At 39.1% G+C, this 27,283-nt stretch overlaps 1 protein-coding gene across 2 annotated transcripts in view; it reads left to right on the top strand.

The window, feature by feature from the left end:
* NALCN (sodium leak channel, non-selective) overlaps window positions 1-27,283 on the top strand; it is a 694,063-nt gene that overhangs the window by 137,901 nt on the left and 528,879 nt on the right. For both annotated transcript variants that reach the window (XM_089679951.1, XM_089679950.1), the window contains 3 exons: window positions 665-793; window positions 5,289-5,471; window positions 21,567-21,650. In XM_089679951.1, coding sequence (XP_089536077.1) covers window positions 686-793; window positions 5,289-5,471; window positions 21,567-21,650 — 375 coding nt within the window. In that variant the 5' untranslated portion in view covers window positions 665-685. The remainder of the gene's footprint in view (window positions 1-664; window positions 794-5,288; window positions 5,472-21,566; window positions 21,651-27,283) is intronic.

Raw genomic sequence — 27,283 nt, 5'->3', positions numbered from 1 at the left:
TTAACTACCTCCTAAAACATTTTTGTTTTCTTGTCAACAACCCACCAATGGATATTTTGAGTGAATCCAGCAGCTAAACATCTAATTAATTTGTACTTAAGAATAATGAAGGATGCACAAATTACTTTAATTACAAGTGCTTACTCATAATGCTTGTTGAAAACTGCCATATTGTAGACCCTTATTCTCCCCGATTTTCAGCCCCCATTATTTCAGCATTGCTCTATCTAAATAGAGTATGTACACTGATTGCAGATAGTATAATATTTAGTAAATACTATTTGTCATATATATATATTATTGTGTTTAGTGCTTTTGCAGGGTTTTTAGATTTGTATAAAATGTAGTAAATTGTACCCATCAGTTTGTCAGCGTGCAGTCCTGTGTATTGTGTATAGTTAAAGCACAAAACATTTTAAGTTGTTTTCACTACTTCAGTCCGGATTAAAAAAAAACAGCTGCTAAATGTGTTGTTTGATTTAAACGATTAACATGATCATCAACAGTAGCTACCAGGCAAGATTTAAACAAAATAAGTCAGAATTCAAAAGTTTGATTTTTTTTTTCGCTTGCATGCTTTTGTTGTTGTTTCCATGGTGGTATTAGGTAGTACAAGAAATAGCTTTTATGCCTGTGTTTATTGTTCATGTTTTTTTCATCTCAGAAAACCAAAAGTGACAACAGTATGCTGAAGCGAAAGCAGAGCTCGAGGGTAGAGGCCCAGCCAGTAACTGATTTTGGTCCAGATGAATCACTGTCTGATAATGCAGATATTCTGTGGATCAATAAGCCTGTAAGTGCTTTATTTTCTCTTTCTTGTTGTTGTTGTTCTGTTTTTAACGCTTCTTGATTGTTGTTTATTTTCAGCACATGGAAAAAAGATCCTGCATATATTGTTATGTTTCTGCCTAAGGCTTCCTTCAGAGGGCTCTGGCACCCATCCTGTATGTAGGCTGTCTTTGTTTTGGAAGTGGATGCATACGCAGCAGCTGTAGGGACACAGTTGCATGTCACAATTTGACAGTCATGCAGGATTTCAACATGCCGCTGTGTTTGTGCAGCTGCTGCATTTGTATCCACCTATATAGGCTGCCTGCATACATCTTTGAGTGGATGCAGATGTCAAATCAAAGGTACCGGGTGCAGGATGGGTGCCAGTGCATGTTTGAATGAAGCCTAAAGCCTGTTATACAGGAATGGGGTTTATTGCACCATTCAAATGTCTTAAGGTGGTGTCATGAAATAATTTCTCTGTGTATATATTGTGCATAATTATATTGTGCATAATTCTGCATCTGTAGAAATGTGGTGGTATTGATAGGACATAAATCACTAGGGACAGCTTGGCATTCTTTTTTGTCAATAATGGTATAGTTGTTGTTATAGATGCTATGAGCAGTATGTATAAGAGCCTATTCAGATCACAATGCAGACGCACTTCAACATACAAAAAATTGGCCCTTCTCATTTTTTTTCAGTGCAGATCAATGCAATGCACAGGGAATATGCAACCTAAACCGCAGGTGTAGATGTGCATTGGTGTTAAAGCCCATTTCCATGTTTGCAGTTGAAATTTGAGAATCCACCGCTGTATGTTTGTAATGTATTCCCTTTCACACAGCATACCTAATAGTACTTTAAAAAATGTTTCTTAACTTTCTGGTTGTTTCTTTGAAGCAGGTATATACACTGGAGTGCAAGCTATTCTGAACAATTTCAAAGTCCAAAGTGACAAATGCAGGGACAAACTGAGGAAACTGAGAGAGCATGCAATGCAGCATCCACACCTTGAGATGTTTACCTGTTTGTTAGGACAGACAGTGTTCAGTTCTAGTTTACAACTGATGTAGAGATTTGCCAGCATAGTACAGACACGAAAAACTATTATGGTAAACATAGCTCCCTAGTCCCCTCCTTACCATTACATAAAAGGTTAAATCTAGGTAGGTTTTAATCAAGTAAAAAAATATAAATAAAAAGGTAAAGCGCATTTACATTTTTTTTACATTTTTACATTAGTTATGCTATGTGAATGGAAACAAATATAAAGTTGGCCCTGTCCCAATTTGGCTGCAGAAGTGTAAATACACTTTAAATTAGCTTTGTATTTCAATCAACCAGAACATACTCCTACATTGCTGTGCATTGTGGTAACTGGTATTATGCTCTGAATAATACCAAAGTGTCAAGTGAAAGAAAGCTTTATTTAAGGATCTTAGTGTTGCCATATGATCTCAATGACCTCCTTATACAAAGAAATGGGAATGAATAAAAAAAAACACATGGTTTCATTACTGTACCTTTGGATCAGTCCCAAGCAAACACTGTAGTACTAGAAATGGCAGAGCTAAATATTACAGTACAAAAATAGAGAAACTTTAATGAATTAAGGTCAGTTGTATTTTGTATAGATTGTTTTTTATACTGTTTTATCTATATTTTATTACTATTTATATTAAATCTTATAAACTCTTTTAGGCAGCTTTCTATGGATGAAACTCCATACACCTCCTTTTAACACATCAGATGGGGGGTGAGCCACTCCTCAGACTCACGCACTGTGTGGGTGATTTAACAGCTTTCCGTCCACCCTATAGCAGAAATACTGCTACAGGGCGGCACGGGTGCGCAAAATTACTTATATATACGTGATGTCGCAGTTCCGGGTAGGGGGCACACGCGAACCCTACCCGCGCCGAAATTCGCGGCCTTGGCTGTTAATCATGGGTTCCGGCTGGTGATTACTCGCTGGTAAAGAAAATGAAGGGGAGTATAAGAATTACAAAGAGGGGAGTATAAGACCTTCTTTTTTTTTTTTTTAGTGGACCTGTTCGGACCCGGAGGTAGGTGGGTGTAAACAGATTTGTGTCTGTTTAAACCTGCTTGTCAATGGGGATAAATGGACCTTCCAAACCGCTCCACAGGAAAAACTGATGAGCAGACTTGATTGGAATGCCCGTGTGAAAGGATCCTAAGAGACACTCAAAGACTTCCATTGTTGACTTCTTCATCCAGTAATGGTAGTTACTGGATGCTATGTTGCCCTCATTTCAGTCAGTGTGCTAGACTTTCCACATATGCATTTTATTCATAAAATCCAGTTAAATAGTATTTTCAGAAATAGGTCAGCAATGGAACGCTTGTATTTGTCTCATGATGGGACTGCTTTAGCACACTGCATCTCAACAAAAGCTGAATTTTCAATGAAAAATACTTTAATTTGTCAAAGACTGGAGATGTTTATTAATAGCATTCATTTTTCCACTTGGGAGAACCTTAAAGGATCACTAAAAAGATATCCAGAATTACTACATGTAACAACACTGTAAATCAAATCTCCTGTTAAGAAGCAGTATTTGGTCAATACTTTAGAATCGGTAGGCAGTCTCTTTTCAATTGGCACCAAACTGCCTCTATGATTTTTTGGTAGTCTTATGGTAAGCATGGCCAAGTTACTGCAGATATCTTTCAGGTATCATATTGCATTAATGTTAGCCGTGATCATGTAGAAAAACAACATATAAAAGGACTAGTATCAGTGGTTTATGAGAAATATGACATGAGAGCAATATACTGTATTAATATAAATAAACAGCGCAAATTTAGATAATTAATCAATATAATAAATCATTAAAATAAGTGCATAAATTATTCGTGTTTCCCCTTAATAATAAACAAAAACACCCAAAAGTCCATGTGCTGAAGACATAATTACATTGTAGAAATAAAAAAATAATATAATGAAAGTGCCAACTTCTTTTCTTCAAAAAATATTTTCACCTTCCACCAGTGCACACACCAACATTGAATACACTCACCAGAACTTGGTGAGTAAAAGACCTTTTAAGGAATTTTAGGGATCCTAAACCCTCTTTGGTGCCAGGCTAGGGAAAATCTTCACCCTCCGAATAGACTCCACCATCCAACCAAAAGAAAAAAACTCACATAGCATAATATTGTCACACAATAGTAACTTTTTCCAAATAGAGATTAAGGCCACTCACATGTTAATCACTTGCTAAAGGCATGTTTATTATGTATAACATGTGAGTGGCCTTAATCTCTATTTGGAATAAGTTACTATGGTGTGACAATATTATGCTATGTGAGTTTTTTTCTTTTGGTTGGATGGTGGAGTCTATTCGGAGGGTGAAGATTTTCCCTAGCCTGGCACCAAAGAGGGTTTAGGATCCCTAAAATTCCTTAAAAGGTCTTTTACTCACCAAGTTCTGGTGAGTGTATTCAATGTTGGTGTGTGCACTGGTGGAAGGTGAAAATATTTTTTGAAGAAAAGAAGTTGGCACTTTCATTATATTATTTTTTTATTTCTACAATGTAATTATGTCTTCAGCACATGGACTTTTGGGTGTTTTTGTTTATTATTAAGGGGAAACACGAATAATTTATGCACTTATTTTAATGATTTATTATATTGATTAATTATCTAAATTTGCGCTGTTTATTTATATTTATATTGTTTGTGTTTTCACGATTGGCACAGCAGCATTTTTAGAGTGTTATTTGGAAAGCTTTGGCGCAGGAATACGTTTTTTTGTTTAAATATACTGTATTGGCCGCCACTGCTGATTTCTGATCAATACTTCAAAACCTCCAGTTGGAATCAGGGGCGGACTGACAACTCATGGGGCCCCCGGGCAATAGGGGATCATGGGGCCCCTGTGCCCTTGCCCAAACTCAAAAAAGCCTATGAAAAAGGTACCAGGGGCATCTCATGGGGCCCCCTACTGACCCTGAGCCCTCGGGCAATGCCCAAATTTCCAAATGGTCAGTCTGCCCCTGGTTGGAATTAGTACATAGATAAGGAGTTTTGAAATTTGCTGCATGTATTTTTCTGGGTCCGCTATGGCAGCCCATGTATTACATGACTAATTTACTTTAAATGTAGCATTACACTGAAGCAAAAACTCTTGTATGTACCATACAAAATGATGTAAGCTACCAAAGACATCATGCCCATAGGTGGAATTTGGCTTTTAAGCATTAAAATTGCAAAGATGATATAGGTTAAATCAGTGTGAAATTCACATCTGCTGCATGTATGAAGCTCACATCTGTTGGATATTTTGAATAAATGAATTTTTATAAACTGTATTTATTTTTGCAATTTAGTTCCAATGCCAAGTTTGTAACAACCAGCCACATGCTGAAAAGAGTCCTAGTTTTAAGTAAATGTGTGCACATAAGTTTGTCTGTGCAGTGTTAATTATGCTTGTCATACAGCCGTGCTTGCAGGAAGAAATGTATAATAAAATGTTCTTCTCTTTCAGTGGGTGCACTCATTACTACGCATCTGTGCAATTATCAGTGTCATTTCCGTTTGTATGAACACCCCGAAGACCTTTGAGCATTATCCTCCCCTTCAGTATGTGACAATTGCCCTTGATACGCTATTGATGTTTCTTTACACCGCAGAGATGATTGCAAAAATGCACATAAGAGGAATTGTCAAGGTGAGATAAACATTTTATAATTTGACAGCATGGTGGGTTTTTTTCTGCACAGTTTTTTTTGTATGAATTACAGAAATCATTTACATTATATCAAAATGGTTACAAATGGCTTAAACTGAAGCTCTTTAACACTAGTGGGTGTTCAGATTTTGTATTCAACTTTGTTGATTTAAAAAAAAAAATGACCTGCTTCAGGTGTACTATATACACTGCAAGAAAATGTTTCTGCATTTATCCTAAGGAAACTAATGTCAGGGTTACCATAGTCTTATTATTTAAGGGCTAATTAACACTAGATGCAGTTCTGCATCAAAAATGCATGCACAGTGTTTTCCATGTATTCCAATGGCCCTGGTTCACACTAACGCAGTCAGTTCCAGTCAGTTTCCAGAGCAGAAAAAAAAGTAGAACATGCTGCATTTTTTCTGCACATAACCATATTGGAACATAGCAAACTGCATCAAAACTGCACCGGAACGGAGTGTGGCGTGTAAGCAAAAACGTATCTGGTATGTATCCGGAATGCATTTTTTGTGGTGTGAACTGACCCTGAAAGTGAAACTCCAGGCTACACCTAACTAATATGAAAAATGCTCTCTCCCACTCCCCCTACCCAACACCTATGCTGACTAACTCATGCAAGAAAGATCTATATACTTCTTTCTTTTTTTTTACTTTGTTTTCAGGTCGTTCCAGTCTGGTCATGTGATCTGGCTCCCCTGTGTCAGCCAGCGATGGTTGCAGGGGAGAGGATGGAGTGCAGAGAACGGATGGATCATAGGAGACTTTGGGAAACATCAGGCATTCCAGCCATTGTCGAGCACTCTCTCCTTTCCTCTGCAGTTGACAAAAGCAAACACAGAGTAGGTCACGTGACCGGACCAGAGAGGCCTGAAAATAGGTGGGTATACATATCTTTCCTACACAAGTTAGTCAGCATAGGTTTTAGAAATGAGGAAGGAAACATTTTTAAGATTCGGTAGGTGTAGCTTGAAATTCCACTTTAAAGTGTATCTAAACCCAAAAGCAAAAATGTTATATATTTCAGGTTACCTTTCCAGGATTTCAATTTATTGAGGTAGTTGTGTTACTTTTCTTTTTTTTTTCCTCTTTATTTTCACCTGTTTTTGAGTTTAATATTGCTTTAATTATTAATGGGTGCATCTGCCTTTTCATCACCTGAGCAATTAAAGCATTTTAAAAAGAAATGATACCATTCCAGCTTTCCTTTAATAAGATAAATTGCTGTATATTACTGTACACAAGCAGCATACAGAGAAGCCCAGCATAATGTAACAAAATAAAATTTTAGTTTTTGGTCAGTTGTATAAAATGAGCTATAGGTTGAAATGAAAAGGTATTTAAAAAAGTATTTAAATATATTACAGAAAGTCACTGTTATGTATGTTGAATATACCTGTGTTTCCTTTAGATTGCAGCTGCCTTTCTGGTCCTCTGTCTGTGTTGATCCTACACCAGGTTTTCTCTTTAGAGAGTTTAGTTAAGTTTAAAAAAATCCTCTCTCAGTACCAGTTCACACTGATGAGGTGCAAATTTAATGCGGTTTCATAGCGTGGTATTACAGTGTGATTTCTGCTGTGACAGGTGTGAATTGAATGTGATCTCTGAGGGGACTGGGCATAGCAGGAGATGAAATTCGCAACACACCTGCACTAAACTCGCACAGGACCCTTTTTTGGACCGGATCAAATTTGCACCGCATATATGTGAACAGCCTGCGTTGGAAATAATTCTATTGTAGATTACATGCAATCTATGCTTTTCGGATAGAATTTGCATCAGTGTGAACCGGGACTCAAGAGCCAAAATTCAGGGCATATTTTACTCATGGCTTTACAGTGGAGTGTCCAACCTCGGTCAGACTCAAGCTAATTGTTGTCAATATAACCACAAAAGTTCCAATTTAATTAATTAACTATTTAACTATGACAGCATAGAAGACGAACTATATGAATCACCCAGAATACGGAAGTCTGCTTATTGGACTGAATCACTATTAGATTATACAACTGTAAAATAAAATACTGAGCATTATCAGGTTTATTTGAAAAAGTGTTGCTGCCGACAGCAGTTATCTTTGAGTTCTCTGACTGCTCTAAATTGAAAGCCAAAATCTATTTTGCTATAGGTTAATAGGTTACTGTGACATTGTACACCAATGCTGTTCTTTGCATTTTCCTATTAAATAACCCTATATGTGTATTTTATTCCAACATTTGTGTTTTTTGTTTAGTAGATGGTGAATATGTCTCATTAGAATATACTATGTAGTTATGCCTCTTTATTTCATTACATTGAAAACATCTGACGCTTGCTACACCAGCCTTTTAGAGGCAAATGTTTTACTCATGGAACCTTAAAATAAGGTTTAGTATGGGGTGGCACAGTGGCTTAGTGGTTAGCACTTCCGCCTGGCATTACTAGGATCATTGGTTCATATCCCAACCACGGCACCACCTGCCTGGAGTTTGCATGTTCTCCCTGTACCTGCGTGGGTTTCCTCTGGGTACTCTGGTTTCCTCCCACACTCCAAAGACATGCAGGTAGGTTAATTGGATACTGTCTAAACTGGCCCTAGTATGTGTATGTATGAATGTGAGTTAGGGACCTTAGATTGTACACCCCTTGAGGGTTAGGGACTGATGTGAATGTACAATATATATGTAAAGTGCTGTGTAAATTGACAGCGCTATATAAGTACCTGAAATAAATAAATAAATGTACCATGTTCATTACTCAACAGTTCAATTAATTCACAAAAGCAAGGTAATATAAACACATATAATTATTTCTTATACATTATATATTCAATCAGAAAAACATTACTATTTTTGTTATGAAAAGTAAAGTAACATCTAAATTTACTAATATAATACCATTAAATATAATTTTTTTTTAGAATACAAATCTAATTAAAATGTAAATTTAGCCCAATGTATGTGTGTGGTATTTTGCATTTTATAATTGAATAGTAAGCACATATTTTTCTTATTTTATACTTATTGCTATGAGTTTTACCAAGAATATGATGCATGTTTTTCATTAAACAAAATTGGCAAGGTAGTTTTCAGTGCAACTTTTTCAGGGGTACAACATTTATCACACCCAAAAATATTATTTGTAAACTCGGCTTGACAGAAGCAGCAGCACAAGCCTTAAAGAAAGAAGCCTGGTCCTCAAACTACTGCTGTGCATCATTTTTAGTTACCAGCTATTACCAGAAAAGTGAAGATGCTTAAAGGATAAGTTCAGCTTTTAGTAAAAAATAATAAATACAATATTTTTTGTAAGTAAAAAAATGTGCATTTATTATTTTTGTCTGCAGGAGCCTGTTAAATATTGCACCAGCAATCAGCTGATCCCTGTCATGCAGGTCTTCTGCAGACCTGTCAGTATATCTGCTTGCTCATACGGGATATACGAGCAAGCAGATATAGCAGATATACTAACAAGAATAATCACAGTGCCATGATAGTTCACTGAGGACTACGCACCGACAGCCACTAAGGCTGTCAGAACTTGTAGTCTCTCATTCACAGAGGACTGTGAATGAGTGATGTGGTCAGGTGGACGGAGCTCGTTTTTTTATAATTTGACAGCTAGCAGGGGTAGCGGGGGGGGGGGGGCTTGGTAGATGATCCCCCACTAGCTGTCAAAGCAGGGGAGCGAGGGCTGGTCTGATCGTAACAAGTTACATGTTACACCCTGAATGTGGGTGTAACATGTTATGAAAGGTGAACTTATCCTTTAAATTACTGGTCCATCTGTGCAAGATGGAGGTACTGACCTCCTAAATGTCAGCACTGGAGCTCTGAGCTTAAATTATATGTAAACCTAATGCTGATAAAGCTTTAATATGTATGCAGTGCTGCCCCCTAAGGAGTTACTGGTTGTATTGGGTCCCTTGTATTTAACCACTTGCCCGCCGCCCTATAGTAGAACTACTGCTACAGGGTGGAAGGGCTGTGTAAAATCACATATATTTATGTGATTTGCATTTCCGGGTAGGAGGCACACACGCTGTCCTACCCATGCTGCCATTGCCGGCTAGGGATGTCAATCATCGGGTCCTGGCCTGAAATTCCTTGCTGGCACCCGGCAATCGCCGTGTAGAACTGACAGGGGAGAGACCTGTGTGTAAACAACACAGGTCTCTCTCCTGCCAGCAAGGACATGCTGCTTTGTATTGCTCTGCACAGCAGAGAAATACAAATCAGCATGTCTTTGCAGTAAAACAGCACACACAGTAAAACACACACAGAACACAGTTAATCCTTTGATAACCCAAAAGATAACCCCTTCCTGCCCATTGTCATTATTACAGCGTCAGTGCTTTTTATTAGCACTGATCACAGTGTTAGTGTCACTGGGAGAGTCATTGGCAGTCAGTTCCCAACCAGTGTCAGAATGCTCGCTGCAGTCACTGATGGCTGCCATTACTAGTATAAAAAAAAAAAATTCCAGTATATACACTGCCATTCGTAGACACTATAAATTTCACGCAAACCAATTAATTTACACATATTGAGATTTTTTTTTTTAGAAAAAACATGTAGCAGAATACATTTTGGCCTAGATTTATGACGAAATGTGACTTTAAAAATTTTTTATTGGATATGTTTTATAGCAAAAAGTCAAAAACAGGTTTTTCTTCAAAATTGTGTCTTGTTTTGTTTATAGTGCAAAAAAATTAAAAATGCAGTGGTAATCAAATACCACCAAATGAAAGCTCTATTTATGGGAAAAAAAAAGGACTTAAATGTCATTTATGTACAGTGTTGCATGACCGCGCAATTGTCAGTTAAAGTATTGCAGCGCCGTATCCCAAAAAAAATGGCCTGGTCAGGAAGGGGGGGGTAAATCTTCGGAAGTGGTTAATTGTGATCTGGAGTAGTGTTGTTTATAAACACTGAATCAGACTGCTTTTTTGACAGGTACAGTAGGGATGCCAAATTCTTCTCTGAGTATAATGTAATGCTGACTTTGAATAATCACAGCCGACAATTATAGTATACTGGAAGGGGGGTACTAGAAGCAGGCTAGCGAGACTGGAAGGGGGGGGGTCCTAGAAGCAGGCCAGCGAGACCGGACATGCTACACATGCCCTGTGCACAATAAAGTTTTTTGGGTTTGTCTAGCACATCCAAAGTGTGCAACTAGTTAAACAGAATTAAGCAATGTAAGAGAGGACATTATTGAACAGTAAGAGAACATTTTTGTTAGATAAAAGTTTCTATGACAATACAGTTTCAGTATCCCAGCATTACAAGATATTTACACAGTGGTAAAAAAGCAAAATAATGCAGTGAGAAAAACACCATGGCATACATATACTGCAAGTCCTATCTAAATGCAACTACTCTACCTGGATCACTGGCCAGTGAACCTTGTAACAAAAAACCTGCCACCAATGGGTCCCTTTCCTCACTGTAGAGCGCTCTTTCCCCAATAGGGGAATATGTCATTAACTGCCAAAAAAAGTACAGCCCCCCTTGAGAAAACTCCTTGCAGAATATGTATTATGATACATTAAAAAGGTGGACAAATACATAACCATCACGTGTTACTATTATAACATGTAATTACACATTATTGAATAATAAAATCACATATATGTGCATCAACAATGTTATGTCCTGCTAATAAATGCCGACACAGATCGCAGTTCACATCTGCTCCATCAGAGACATCACAGGACCACCACAATATCAATCACAACCAGATGATAGCTGTTGGTTTATTAGGATATGACACACTAGAAGCCTAAGAACCCTCCCCCAAAGGTGTGGGGGAGGGAATGCCGGACACTAGACCAAACAAAGGGGAGAAGGGGGAGAAGGCCCCACCACCAACCACACATTTCCAACCAAAACAATGGTACAGGTGATCTCCAAATGACAAGCAGGGTAAAGATGCAGTACCACCTCCTACCTGATTCGGTCTACCGGGATGTGTGACTGTGCACTTATTTCCTGAGTTAATTAAATTTTTGAAATAAGTGAGACCAATGCAACTATGTATATAAATCCATACCCGGAAACCATCTTTAAAATTGTTGTAATTCTGTAATTGTAGCTTACAATAACAATATTAAACAGTGTCACACTGCCATCTTCAGTCTGTAGTTGCATTTGCTGCATGATGGCTTTTTTTTCACTTTCAGTTTGCATGCCATCAGTGTCATAGATGACAGATATCACATGGTCAGCCACTTTGATTGCTTCCTGATTGTTATTGGGCAGCAGAGCTGTCAGTGACACCTAACAACTGTGCTCAGTCAGATGTTAGCAGTCAAAAGCAGAATGTAGGATGAAATGGTTCTAAAGGTAGAAGGGTTTTTTTACCTTAATGCATTCTATGCAATAAGAAAAAAAAAACCTTCTGGGTGCAGCTCCTCCCTCAGCCTCTCTCATACTTACCTTAGCTCCATCTCGGTTGAGTGATGTGCATGAGAGCAGCTGCTCTCCCAGGTCTCTGCCTATTCATTGACTCACACAGCAGAAGGATTCATTGGCTCCTGCTGCTGATAATCACAGCCAGTGAGCCAATGAGGAGAGAGTGGAGGGCAGGGCCGAGTCGTGTTCTGTGTGTGACTGGACATTATCCATTCATAGGCGCATGGCTCAGGATCAAACCTGCTCAAGTGCCCCATAGCAAAAGACTTGCTACTGGGGGCACTCAGTGGGAGGAAGGAAACAGGACTGCTGGTAGGGGACCTAAAAAGATGATCTGGACAGCTCTGTGCAAAATCATTGCACAGAGCAGGTAAGTATAACATTCTTGTGTTTTTCTTTAAATGTCAACTTTTAGAATCACTTTAAGGTTGTCTCTGTATGGGGCATTGTACAAAAGGAACATTTATCAATGTAGATGCCAAAGGACTAAACCTGAGACCATTCTAAAGCAGATCTTCTGCAAAATGTATAATATTAAAACTACATCTTTCATGTACATGTAAAGTGGACAGCTTGATCTTAGTAATGTTATTAGTGTGTAGTTATTTTTAATAACTGTATATCTTTGTATAGTTTGTAGTTCACGTTGCAAAACTATATGAATCTGCTGTTTATTGAAAACCGTGTGCTCCATGTACTGTAAGTGGTTGCAGTTGCTAAGCAGGGAGGTTACATAAGGCAGATTCAGATATAGAGCTATAGAGCTATGCGTAATGGTTAATCTTCAAATCTATATTTATATAGTAGAATAATAAAAAATATGTTATAGCAAGCATTTCAAAATGTTAGAAAAAGACTTTAAAGTAAAAACTGTGATAATAGAAATGCACATTATACTTTCCATTTAAAATGGAAATGGAATGGACCGATAGTTCAGATGTAAGAAAAAATAAACTGTTGAAAAGTTAAGTTTGAAGGACATTCCATTTTAGGAAAAAAATCTAGTTTATGTACTGTACATAATTTGATATATTGCAATTAATTTTACTGTACAAATCTCGTAATTGAAAATGAAACTTGCAAGAGTAGAATATCATATGAAATGTAAGCCCAAGATAAAAATCTCTGCATAAAGGGATTCCACCAAAAATGAATCTGCAAGCAGATGGCTGAGACGGAAATGAAGTGACCCCAGGGAATGAGATATGAATAGAGAAAATTCTCCTGCTGTGATAAAGAAACGGGGAAACCCTTTCATATCTCTTGTGCAGATTAATTACTCATACTTTTGTATCAAGCCTAGAATGCATTAAATACTGGATGGCATTAGGTCCGGGCATAAATATATATATACAGTGAGGAACAGAAGTATTTGAACACCCTGCGACAGTTCAGGGAGGGCGTAATATGACGTCCTTCCAGAATGCGCTCTCCTGCACGCCCCCGGGGGCGCGCACCCGGCAATCTCCGTGATCGCTGTGTCCTACAGACACAGCTGATCATGTGATGTGGTAAAAGGCCAATCACAGCGTCCTTTTACCACATGATCAGCCGTGTCCAATGACACACTGATCACCAGGAAATGCAATTGCTGGTTCTCGGCTGCACTTTCCTTACGCTGTATAACAATAGCCAAGTTCATGGGGAGATTTCTTCTTGGTACTATACTCCAGAACTGTAGGGACCTCAGACATATCTTCCTGTACTTAAAGTTCAGTTATTGTTTAACTTATATGTATATTACCCCAAAAATACATCATGTTTTCATGTTACTTTTTGTAAATTTAGCCCTTTTTTCTGTGAGTCCATTATTTACTGATGAATACCTGGTGATCCTGCCAGTTCTTGATCATTGTGTAAGTTTGAGCATATGCCAGGCTGTCAGGGCCTGGATTTGAACCCAGGATGTCTGCTGTGTGTGGCAGTAACTCTTCTTGAGGAGCCACCTGAGATGCTAGAGAGTACTTTGCCTTATTACTTGGACAGATGTTCTTTCTGTCTTGTTTCTGGTTCAACCTTGAACTCTTTGCTCCTCCCATGAACTTCCTGATTTAAGACATGCCTTTGCACTTCCTGTTTGCTAGATTAATGTGCTCTCTTCAGCTAATATCCCACTTTGGTCACTCCTGCTGCTGTCCATATCTTTGCTACCACTCATTACTGACTTTTTGCTTGCTCCTTGACTATACTTTTGCTTGATCCCAACCTGCCACTACCACCTTTGACTTGTTTACTGACTACACTGCTTGATCCCTACATGCTTTACTTGCTACCGGAACCCAGCTTGCTCACCTCCTGGTGGGATGATCCTGAGGACCGCGACCTGATACTAACACGCAGCAAAACCCATCTCCACCATCAGCAGCTCTGGTGAATACCAGTTGGTACTCAGACCCCACATCTTGGGTGAGCCCACGTCATCTGCCAGGGTGACCTGCTTGTATACCTCTACTTCTATAGTTACTGGTCTCCAGACCTGACCCCTGACTATGACATACGCACAGAAACACTGTGTTCAGTTTGTGTATCCATTGTTCCTATTTGGAGATGCAGGACACCATTCTTGTATCTAGTATTCAGTGTTTATGGAACACCCCCTGACCAGCCCTGCTATGTTAATTGACAGTGGCTCCAAGCAGTAGCAATTAAAGCTTAAGGCTAGGTTCACACCTATGCAGGTTGCATTTGAGCTGTTTCTGCATTGTGTTTTGCATTGTGTTTTTGATGCGTTTCACGTTTGTTTTTGTTTTTTTTCCATTTTTCTTGTTGCTAGGCAGATTTAAAATGCAAAACACGGCAAAAACACACTACATGCCTTTCTGCAGTATTTCCATTGAAGTCTGTAGAACCAAAAAAAAACTTTTTGCTTCCAAAAAAGTCCCTGATCCTTTCCAAAAAACACACTGGGTGAAAACGCACAGATGTGGACATGTCCCATAGGAAATTGTTAGATGGACTGTCCTGCGTTTCTGCAAAACGCTGAGGAAAACGCTTAGGTGTGCACCTAGGGTGAAACACATGCAAGTGGGAAACGTACTTCCTTGTTGTGCCCATTATCACTCTGTCCACTCACTAGTATGTCACACTGTTCACCCACTAGTTTGTCACTCTGCCCACCCTCTAACAGAGACATGCTCACTGTTTTGGAGTAATGAACATAAAGGGAGACTGCAGTAACATGACTGTGAATAAAATGTTTTTAAAAAGTACATTACCATTATTTTGTATAAAAATGAATGTGATTTTAGCTAAAAAGCTACAGTACTATTAGCGTTAATAGCACTAAGTTCACAAAAACTTATAGATTTTGTTTTAGTTAAAATTCTGAGAGTTCTGTGAGGTTGCTAAAAACTATAGAGCATGTGCATAGAGCATCTTATGTCTGACTGAAGTAAATAATACAGAAGCAGGAAATGACACCCACATTTACTTTGTGATTATCAGCGCAGAAATAATTGGCAATCAACTTAATTCATATTTATATCAAACTTCATTTAGTGTTTTTGTTTAACAATACCTATAACAGCTGGTCTTTTTAAATATTTATTTTCCAAGTAAATTGTCAGTGTCCTTCATATATTTAGCACGGTAAGTTAAAATTGGCGTTCGGTGTGTGTGGGTTTTTTTTTTTTACAAAGTTGTTATGAAGAATCACCCTTTCCTTTTTTAAAGCTGTTGCCATTACGTTGGGAAGTATGCATTGGGTGTCATTTAGGAAGTGGTGAGCATATGTTTTATTAATATATGTTCATGTATAGTGATGGGCCGACCACCCCCCCTGTTTGTTTTGCGGTAAAACATTCAAGCTTAATGAAAGTTCGACTGCGAACTTCAAACATAATGCAAGTCTATAGGACTTGAACTTGTAAATTCAAAAGTGCCCATTTTGAAGGCTTATATGTAAGTTATTGGCCATAGTTCAAGTACCGTTTTTAAAGAGGCAGTGATTTTTTTTTAATTGCTTAAAGTAAATTTAAATATCACGCCTGTGGGGGTCCCCTTAAACTAAAATTGAACATCTGTACAATATATAGAATCTAGTGCAGCAGGACTGACTTTTTTTTAAAATGACTTTATTAAAAAACAAACAAGCAAAAAAAATAAACCAGCGTGGGGTTCCCCCCCCCCCATCCTTACCAGAACCTTTGTGTCTGGTAGGAAGGTTAGGAGGGACCCCAGAGCAAAAAAAAAATTAAAAAGAGGGCATGGCAGGTTTTTTAAGGGAAACTCCACCCACTAAAAATAGGGGGGGAAGCATGGGGTCCCCCCCTAAATTTCTATCAGATCTTTTTTCCAAGCACAGGCCTGGCAGGCCAGGAAAGGGTTGGGATGAATAAGCACCCCCCCCCCACTCCTGAACCGTACCAGGCCATATGCCCTCAACACAGGGGGGGTGCTTTGGGGTGGGGGGGCTCATTTGTCCCCCCCTTTCCTGGCCTGCCAGGATCAAGGGTCTAGTAGGAGTTTAGGAGGTGCTCTTTCCACCTCATTTTTGGGGCTGGGGGTCCCCTTAAAAGTCCCACCAGGCCTAAAAAGCCTGGTATGGCTTTTAGGGGGAACCTCATGCCAGGGGTCCTCAAACTTTTTGAAAAGGGGGCCAGTTCACTGACCTTCACACTGTTGGGGGCCAGACTATAGTTTAAAAAAATGAACAAATTCCTATGCACACAGCATGTATCTTATTTGTAGTGAAAAAAAAAACAGGAAAAAACAATACAATATTTAAAATGCACTAAAAACCACAATGCACTGTACCTGGTATGCTTTCCTCCTCCTCTCCTGTTGCTCCTCTGGCTGCAATCGGGGCTTCCAGGCTGACGCTCACGGGGTCCTCGTAACCGAGGACCCAGAGAGCAGCTTAGCTATTTGCCGGCCGGCATATTTTCTTTCTTGTTTTGTTTTTTTTTTCGGCTGGCCCGGCAGGCCGGATAAATGTCTTTTGCGCACCGTATCCGGTCCGTGGGCCATAGTTTGAGGACCCTTGCTTTAAGAAATGAAAAATGACTGTGCCTTTAAAAACAGTACTTTTTGAAATTTTTTTTTTCATTGATTCACTTTTTACATTCAGCTGTCAGTGGGAAACCCTGCTGACTGCTGGAACATTAACGCATGTTTTTACTACTAAAATACTGAATGACTTAATAAAATAACTCATGCGCTATTTTAGTAGACTTTTTTTAGTGAATGCCAACTTTTTTTGGAAAAATGCTGTGCGGTATCTTGCTGCATACTCTAATGTGGTGAAATACCGCTTAGTGAATTCAAAGACCGCAGTATAACTTTTGTTAGGTTCGAATGTTCGACCGTGCACCAAACAGGTTTGCCCCATCACTAATACTTAGTAAGTGATTAAATAAGCGATTAAATTTGCACTTATTAAACAGATGTAACACAATCATTTCAATTGTATATTTAACAGACCAAAATGAACAATATCTATTTTTCTTAGTAAATCTCATTCTGTCATTGATCACACTTCCTTAATTAATCCATTGGTTAAAGGCCTGCAAAATCTTGTCTGTGTTTTGTTTTTTTTTTAACCACTTGCCGACTGCCCACAGTCCTTTACTGCGGACGGGCGGCAGCTACAGGCAAAGCAATATACTGGTACGTTGCTCTGCCTGTTCCAACACAGAGGAGTGCTGCATGCGCCCCCCCCATGACCGCTGTGTCCACCAGTCACAGCGGAATGTGGATCCCGGTAATCAGGACCCGGTGATCATGTGATAGTTATGGTAGCAAAGCTGTTATGAATCAATCTGATTCATAACTGCTTTGCGTCTGTTCCTGGTGAGTTGGGATCAGCACACAGCTCTCACATGGTACATGGGCCAATCACAGCACCCTGTACCATTGACCAGCTGGAGCCAATCACAGATCACTGTATTTTGAATGGTCCTGAACCATTCATGACAGTTCAAAGCAAGCATTCCATTGCAGAGTAATAATCTTTGTTGCCCCTGCAATGCAAAGTGTAAAAAAATTTAAATAAATCCCTGATCACCCCCCACCCCCTAGAATAATACATTGTTACTATGGTAACACTGTACTACTCTGATGAAAGCATTTAGAGAAATAATAAAAAAAGACATGTTAAAATAAAATATTGAGAAAATGTTTTTTTACAATTGTTTTTTAACTACTTGGCAAGCCCTCTCCTGCAATAAGCGGGCAAGCGATGGCTCTTGACAAAGCGACATACACTTACATTGCTTTGTATGCTTGCGCCCTCCGCTGCCCCCTTTTCCGGTCCAGGGAGAGAAGCGATAACACCACACTGAGTGGAAGCACTACATTTTACACATGCATATGTTAGATTAGCACATTTTGATGGCCTCTATTAACCCTTTGATCACCCCTGTCACCCAGGCAGTGCCATTAATGCCAGTGTCAATATGTAGAATTTTTCACTGATCAGTGTATTACTGCCACTAGCTACATCAGATAGTGTCAAGGTCTGTAAGTGCCCCTCCCAGCCAGGTCAGCTAGCTTTAGATTGCCCACACATTATCACACTCACGCTATAGGTTGCTGATTACCACCATTACTAGCATAGTGTTTGTACAGATCAATATATTGATCACAAACAGAACTATACTAGTGCCTCCTTAGTATAGTTTCCCCAAAAATGCAGTGTTAGCAGGATCAACCCTGTTCACTGCCAGCACTAGCATTTAGCCCCTCTGCTGTTTTTCACGAAACATTTGTTTCAATTGATTGTAGGACAAAGCAATTTATACGCACAACAATACATCATCGCCCACCCAAATTCAGCTCTTGCCACACAATTTGCATGGAAACTTATCACAGTTTCTGAATTTAAAACTTTTTTGGGCCTAACCCTCAACATGGGCATTACAAAAAAATAATGAATTGCAGGCATATTGGTTCACAAACCCAATTCATCATATGCCCATGTTCTCTGCTGTTATATACTGCATATGTACATACTGCAAGGAACAGCAACACACTGGTATGTCGCTGGACTTTGAGTGGTTGTATGAGGATGATGGCTGACCATAGAGCTGACTCTGAGACTGGAATGGCTCTTATCATCTCTATGATCTAAGAAACTGAAGCTACATGCATCTCATCGTTTTAGTTTTGCAGAATATAAACAGAGCCATTTTAAAATTGGGAAAGTATCTGATCACACTGAGCTTTAAGGGCAGAGGAGAGATCTAGAGTCTAATAGACCCCAGAATTCTCAGAAAAGAGGGCCTATTGTTATCACAGGGGATATTTATCTTCCCTGCGATAACAATAAAAGTGTTTAAAAAAGGGACAGTGCAAAATAGTAAAAAAAAAATAAATATTTTTTTAAAAAATCCCCTCCCCCTTTGCTCACACGCAAGGACGAACACAAGCGCTGGTATGTAAACAAATTTTGCCATGCATGTGAGGTATCATCGTGAACTTCAGATTGAGGGCAGTAATTCTAGCACTAGACCTCCTGTGGTAACCTGTAAAGGCTTTTAAAGCATTGCCTATGGATACTAAAAATGTATGTGGTTTGTTCCCATTGCAATTTTAAAGCATGTCATATTTGGTATCTATTTACTCGGCATAACATCATCTTTTATATTTTATCAAACAATTGGGTAATATAATGACAATGACAATTGCGCAGTCATGCAACACTATACCCATATGACATTTTTTTAATTTTTTTGTGGCATTTAATCACCAATGGGTGTTTTATTTTTTGCTAAACAAACAAAAAAAGTTTCTCTTGTTTTCTATTATAAAATTATGCACACAGGTAATTTTTCACAGATTGTGGTGAGATCTGTCACTGACTGTGTACATCGGACACAGCCAATGACAGACCTGTGTACCGACCCGTTGCCAGTACCATGTGACCTGCTGTTACCAATCACAGCAGGTCACATGACAATTGTAAACAATGGATGGCTTCCTTTCATGCCATCCATGTATAAAATTGTGTCACTAGCTGTGATTGGTCACAGTAAACACATGTACAGACTGGGCCAATCACAGCCCATTTGTGTAATGTGATTAGCTGTGGCCAAAAACCTTTTTTTTTCATACCAGTTATATGATGATGCTGTACTGCATTCTTGACCGTATGTAAAAAAAATTTTTATTTATTTATTTTTTTTAAATTTCCTAATTTTCCAAAAAATTATGACAAAAAAATTAATACTTCAAAAAACTCGCCATGGCTCTTACTAAATACATCTGTCTACTTTGCAAAAAGGGTTGTTTGGGGGATATATGTACTGTCTTGACATTTGTGGGCTTCAAGAAATTATATTGGCTGTAAGTACTTCAGGACTGATCGATTTTCCGATATATACCATAGTTTGGTATGTGGGCTCTATAACTTTCCAACAGACTAAATAATAAATACTGATTTGGGTTATTTTCACCAAAGAAATGTAGCAGAATATATATTGGCCTAAATTAGTAAAGAACAATTATTTATTTGCAAAATTATATAACAGAAACAAAGAAAAAGGTGGGGGTTTTTTCCAAGTTTTTTTCATTAATTTAGCAAAAAATAAATACTCCAGTGGTGATTAAATACCACCAAAAGAAAGCCCTAGTTGTATGAACAAAATGATAAAAATCTAGTTTGGGTACAGTGTTGCATGACTGTGCAACTGTCATTCAAATTGTGAGAGCGCTGAAAGCTGAAAATTGGCCTGGGCAGGAAGGGGGGGAAGTGCTCAGTATTGGAAGTGGTTATAGCATGATCATGCATTGCCTTAATTCATGTGTATTAAAGCAAGGAATACTGTCAGCAAGCCCTTAATTTGTAGTTCATTTAAACATATAGCATTTGAAATAATCCCCGGAATGCGTCTACAGCTTAAATTCAGATGTTGGTGGATAATGTAATTCAAACAGTTCAAACAGCTATTTAAAGTTTCTAAAAGTGATTATTTGTACTTACATGGTACTGCCTCAAGCTGTCACTTGTAATGCACAAACTGCATTTTAGATGGAGCGGATGGTTTTATCCTCTATGTAGGGATTGCTTTACATGTATAAATGTATAAAGTACATAATGCAAAACCCAGGGCGACATTGCAAAAACATTCTGTTTACTAACATTTCCATTGTGAATTCTTGAACACAGAACATTCTTTTTATATTTTGTAACATGCCTATTTATTTTTCTTGCAGACACAAAGCAATCCTGATTTTATGCATGCATCTGCAAAGTTGGTGATGACCTAAGCAACCAATGCCAGTTTCAAATTTCTAAACTAGGCTCAAAATATGTCAGTCTTCATACATACTGTATACAAATAAAGTAGTACACTTGTGACATGGCAAAACATTGAATTATTTTGAATAATTAAATATATCCAATTTAAACTTAATCATTTTGCATTTTAACTAGCTAAATCCCTGTGTGGATACTAATCTTATTTTCTGAATGGTCTTATGAAAACTCCTCCCAGTTTGTCTGGTTTTCTTGGCTCTCTGTGTCTACACTGGGGAGATTTGTTCTTGCTTCCTGTGTGATCAGTAGGGCAGGAAATGAGGGGAATCTCTCCACTGGTGAGACACAAAAACCTAAACACTTGTTAGGAGAATGGAAGGATTTTTTTTATTATTGCTGTCTGCCCTTGGGAATTTTCCCTCACTGTTACTCGAATTACTTTACATCATCACGATTATGATGTGTTTTTTTTTTTTTTTTCAGGGAGATACATCATATGTAAAGGATCGCTGGTGTGTTTTTGATGGCTTCATGGTATTTTGCCTTTGGGTATCTCTAGTACTCCAGGTAATGTTTACAAATTCAGTATCTAAAGTATAATGGCATAGACTTTCACTATCTTATTAGAAAAGTTTTCCTAAAGGTGTGTGTTAATTTCTCTTTCCAATTCCTCAATACTTGCCTTTGTTCCTTGTGATGTGTCTGCCCAACTTGCTCCCTTAAGCCAATTCTGCTTTTTTGATGGTGCACCCATCTCTATTAGATGCTGGGATGCAGATGCTTATGGAAAGCTATTTGAAGCTATGGCCAGTTGTGGAAAATGCCAGCTGTGCTAAGGGTCTTGAGTACTTGAGGACAGCCTGAATTTCAAAAGGAATGAGACATTTGGGGTCTCAATTAGCAGTTATATGGTTCATTGCTATTGGTAAAATGCCAGGTGACAGGTGGTGCTGGAACTAAACAAGTTGATTAGACAGAGAATATACAGATAAGAGACTGAAGAGACTGTTACCAGGGCAAATGGTTTGGGGGTACAGGGCAGTACAGGAAGAAACTGGAACACATCAAGAAGCTTGACCTGCAGTAGTGACAGTAGGCTGTAAGCAAGGAACACCGTCAAACAGTCCAAAATATAGCAGCTGGAGTTGTTGTGTGAAGTCAGTAAATCCCTCAGTCTGAATAAACTTAAAAGGATCATTGTTAAGATTAAGGTCAGAATTCAAGAAATCATTTGTAAAGATTAAATTCAGAATTCAAACGATCATAAAAACAAGTCTCCATTGAAAGAAATATCTATCTGCATACGCCAGGTTAAAGTATGTGTACTTTGAATATACAGGACAAGGCTGTAGAACAACTTTAATGCTTTCAGGAAAGAAAAACTGTGAGTAGGTTTTAATATTGATTGCTTATTAACCTTTTTTTTATGGAGGGCATGAAAAACCATTCATGAAGAGGGCTACATCTCCCATCTTGCATGCACAGATAAGTCAGGAGTTTTGTTTCTTGCCTAGTGCATATGGTAACAGGAAGTAGGGATCTGCTGGCCAAATTGGGAGGTTTTAGAAATTTCTGAAGTGAAGGAGCTTGATGACTGGAGCATAGTATAAATCCAAGGCAAAGCAAGAATAGAAATGTGAGCACAGTGCAGACACCAAGGTGATTAAGTACTGGTTCAGAACAGAGACAATTAGGTTCCTATCATGGCCGGATCTTGGGGGGGGTGCTGGGGTGGGCTGTACTCCCCCCCAGATTTCAATTGTGTCCCTCCAAGCTGGGTGACCCCCCATGTACTTTGTTCCCATCCCCACCTTCAGGGCCGGTCACAGTGAACTAAAGTAAACAGTCCAGACAGGAGAAGTGACAGCGGAAGAGAGGAGAGAGCGGGGAGGAGATGCGGGCTCTCTGTGATCTCCCTCCTCCTGTCATAATAGCATTCCTCCTTACTGAAGATTACACAGGATCGCTCTTACATCTGACAGTACAGGGCTTGATTACCTGCCCCCTACCCAAATTTCCAAGAGATGAGCAGTCTTTTGGAGGAGATGGGGGTGAGTAATCAAGCCATGTTCCATTGGATGTAAGAGCGAACCTGTGTAACCTTCTGTATGAAAGAGTGCTCTTAGGACAGGAGGAGGGAGATCACAGAGAGCCTGCATCTCCTCACTACTCCTGTAGTTCCCACATGTAAGATTAGGGGAAGGGGAGCTTGTGGAAAAAAGGTGGGGGGGGGCTCTTTTTGCTGGGAAGGGTAATTGGGGGGATGTGTTAGGAGGCAGGATTGGGGGTGATTTGTACAAGAAGGGCTGGAATTGGGTGGGGATTTGTGTTAGGAGGGAGAAAGTGGGGGGGGGAGGATTAGTGCTAGTAGTAGAGAATTGAGTGGGGGTAATTTGTGTTTGGAGGGTGGAATTGGAGGAAAGGTTTAGTGCTAGGAGGGGTGAATTGGGGGGAAGATTAGTGCTAGTAAGGGAAAATTGGGGACTGGGATTTGTGTTAGGAGGGGTGAATTGGGCAGGGGGATTTGTGTTAGGAGCAGGAAATTGGGGGAAGGATTAGTGCTTGAAGGGGGAATTGGGGGGGGGGGGATTTGTGTTAGGAAGGGGATTTGGGTGGGGACAGGGATTTGTGCTGGGAAAGATAGCTTATGGGCAGTTGTGCTAGGAGTGGGGATGGGGGGAATTTGTACTAATAGGTGTATTCGGGGAAGGGAAAGTGGAGATTTGTGAAGAGGATTTATTCTAGGAGTGGAGATTTGGGGAGAGGATTTATGCTAGGAGTGAAGATTTGGGGAGTGCATTTATGCTAGGAGTGGAGATTTTGGGAGTGGATTTATGCCAATAGGGGAAATTTGGGGGGAGATTTATGCTAGGAGCAGGGGGAAATTTGTACTAGGAGGGGTGATTTGAGGAGATAATTTGTACTAGGAGGGGGTTTTGGGGAGAGGATTTACACTAGGAGTGGGGATTTGGGGGATTTTTACTGGGGGGGGGGGGATTGTGGAGAGCATTTGAGAGAGAATTTGATTTTTTTAAGCATAGAAGATTTGTGGGGAATTGGGGGGTGGGGGAGGGAATTGAGATGGAGGGTGGGATTGGGAAGGAGGATCTGAACTGTGAGAATGGGGAAATTTTGCATTTTTGTTTGGGTAGAATTTGGGCTTGCAGAGGGAATGTATTCCTAGGGGGTGAGCGTTTTGATTAGTGCTGGGTTTTTTTTGGGGGGAGGGGGAGAGGGTGGGGGCACAGTTTGTCACCTTCAGTGCTAGATGAGCTTGGCCCATGTTGTATACAAGGCACTCAACAGATCTTCTCCCCACATAACACATAGCTGAGATCAGATTCCCTGAGAGACACAGCATCGATCTGCACAATGTGTAGCTGGCTGGTTTGTTGCAGTTCTGACCTGTGAAATTCACTGATTGGATTGACAGCTACACACTGTGTGTAGGAATACTAATCTCTGCTATGTGCAGAGTGGGGAGAAGGAGATCCCTTAAGTGCCCTGCCAGCAGTGACCCTGTCCTCAACTCGGCTGACCACTGTCTTCCGTCATGCTGACATCTGTTCCCTGCTCTGCTAACCCCTGTCTTCTGTCCTGTTGACCTCTGTTCTCTGCCATGCTAACCCCTGTACACTGCCTAGATAACGCACAGTACACTGCTCTACAAACTAATGGCCTCTTTACACTGCCCTACAAACTGTTGACCCTATCCGCTGCCCTTCTGACCCCTGTACACTGCTCTACTGACTCTTATGCACTGCCTTGTTGACCTTGCATCCTCTAACCCCCTGACATGTTTCACTGCACCCCCAAATCAGAAATGCTAGATCTGCCCCTGGTTCATATCTGCTATATATGTTATCTCATAATAAATTCTGTTACCAGAGTGCAGAGGCCAGGCCTTTACAAGGGCAATTAGAGGTAGAGATAGACTTTTGTGGCAGAACATCTCCCAGTATGTGTCTGGCAGCTGAACAACATCAGATACACAGACAGACATGAATAAAGTCCTAACCAGATACAATAGGATACACATACAGACTGAAACTAAGCTCATACAGGTCAAAAACAGCATCAGATAAGATAATAAAAGACAGAAGAACCTTGCCCAAATGCAGGTGGAGGCTGAGGTTTTTCTGTAGAGTAGCTCAGATAAATGCACCAGCTCCTAAACTTCAGCTGTGGTTTGCCTGCCTTACCTACTCAAAAAAACTGAGACATAAACATTGCTGAAAATACTTTCACATAATTAAAACGCAAAAGAAGTCAAAGTTACTGGCTTATACTATCCAGTTTTAGCTTTTTGCCCTATCTTAGAGGTTTATCAGTTGCTAATGTGGAGGTTATGGCATGTTTCCTATATTAAACCATTAAGGCTCATAATATAGATTGATTATGACTTGAAGAACCACTAACAGCTTCTTATTGAACATCCATGTACTTGCATAGTTGTGTAATTCTGAACGAAATTCTGTTGCACATGTGCCTTCACTAAGGCCTGTATAGAAAATACTGGTTTATGGTATGCAAATTTAAGATAAATATTTGTAGTTAGGTTGACTTTATTCAAAGTATTTTCTTTCACTATTGTCAAAACTAATAAACAGTATTCTTTTATTGATCTTCATATTATAATCTTGTGAAAAAGCCTCCTTATTAGAACAGTTTAACACACTGTCCAACTTTAAAAATGCCAGCTAATTGTCAAATGAGATGTCAGGTAAGTCTGTGACCCAATGTGAAGGTTTTTCTTCCCTTCTTGACCCAGTCAATGCTGCCACCTAGGACAGAAAGTACATTAAAATCTCTTCATTGTGGACCCAGACATCATTGATAACCTAACCGAGATTCTAAACCTTTTTTACACTCTATCCAAAACTAAAAGAAAAATTTAAAAAATGGGTTGATTCTACATTAAAAGAAAGGAAACAAACGTGTACAGGCTTTGTTCAAGGTTACTTAATGCAGTGTGAATGCAGAACTTAATGTTCAGGTTACCATATGGTAAGTGAATAATTTAGTATTTTCCTGTGATCACAGATAATTCAAAAATTTGTATAAAAATGTATAATCAGTGTTGAGAAACTATTATTGCTCGCATTCAGAAATAATAAGGTAGCGGTGAAATAATGTCAGTTTGAGGTTGTATTGCTACATACTAAACATTACTATTACAGTGTAATTTTTCAGCCTGCTATTGTGATTAATTCTTCGCAATAATCTAAAATGAAAGCATTTTATGTTAAACATAACAGCAGGAAATGTGTTCCCAAAAGAACTGTAAATGTTCAAGGAATTAAAGGTCACTAGAAACTCAGTTTTGGGCTATACCTGCTGCTGTAATTATAGATACTTAGTGTTACATATTATGTGCTTGTCAGTAGATAGTTTATAATCCTCATCAGGGGTAAACATTTTAGTCTGAACCTTTCAGTAGACTTAAACTGAAAGGTAAATCTGACACTTCAAATTATGCAAAATGCACGAAAAAATTAAGATAAAAGAAATAAGCATTGTTAAAAAAATTATTTTATCATGTGTTAAGTAACTTCATAAGAAAGCTGTATAATTTCAACTAGCCATATGACGTAAAAAGCGAAATCAGAGTTGAACAATGAAAACCACCGGTCTAAACAAACATTAGATCCAGAGGTCTAGGCAGCTGATGTGTGTAAATCTAGACCTTTTCCTGTAAAAGGCAAGTTATGGCGTGCCTTTTCCAGAAATGACAGAATTACTGCCCATTATATGACATCACAAAATGGGATTCCACAACCTTGCAACTTTGCATCTCATAATAAAATCTCAGTATTTGTGTACCTGCTATATAAGCCTAAGTGGCATAGAAATAGGAATGTAGTAACCTCATTGCAAAGCGACTTGGATATCTATTTAAGGGTTAGTTCACCTTTACCAAAACACTGCCTATGCAGGTAAAGAGCTTTTGTAGATAAAGGCAAACTGTACAGTTTTTACCAAAGGTAAATAACGCCATTGCTATAGCTATAGGACATTTACGTACCTCCTGAAGCCTGCCTGAAAAACTGCCAGAGATAGTATCATCCTGTCCTGCCTTTTTTCTAAGACACTCCTAGCTGTTGCAAAGTCCCTTGCACATGCTCTCTCCTCTGTCGCAGTAGCTTAGAGCTCAGTGATGCTGAAATGGAAGAGATAGTGGATTGCATGTGTGGGTTTGA

The sequence above is a fragment of the Staurois parvus genome, unplaced genomic scaffold, assembly GCF_062004578.1.
Source record: "Staurois parvus isolate SC_StPar_1 unplaced genomic scaffold, SC_StPar_1.0 ptg000233l, whole genome shotgun sequence".
NCBI classification, from domain to species: Eukaryota; Metazoa; Chordata; class Amphibia; order Anura; family Ranidae; genus Staurois; species Staurois parvus.
The sequence above is the reverse complement of the archived record's forward strand: the minus strand, read 5'-3'. Positions and strand labels throughout refer to the sequence as shown.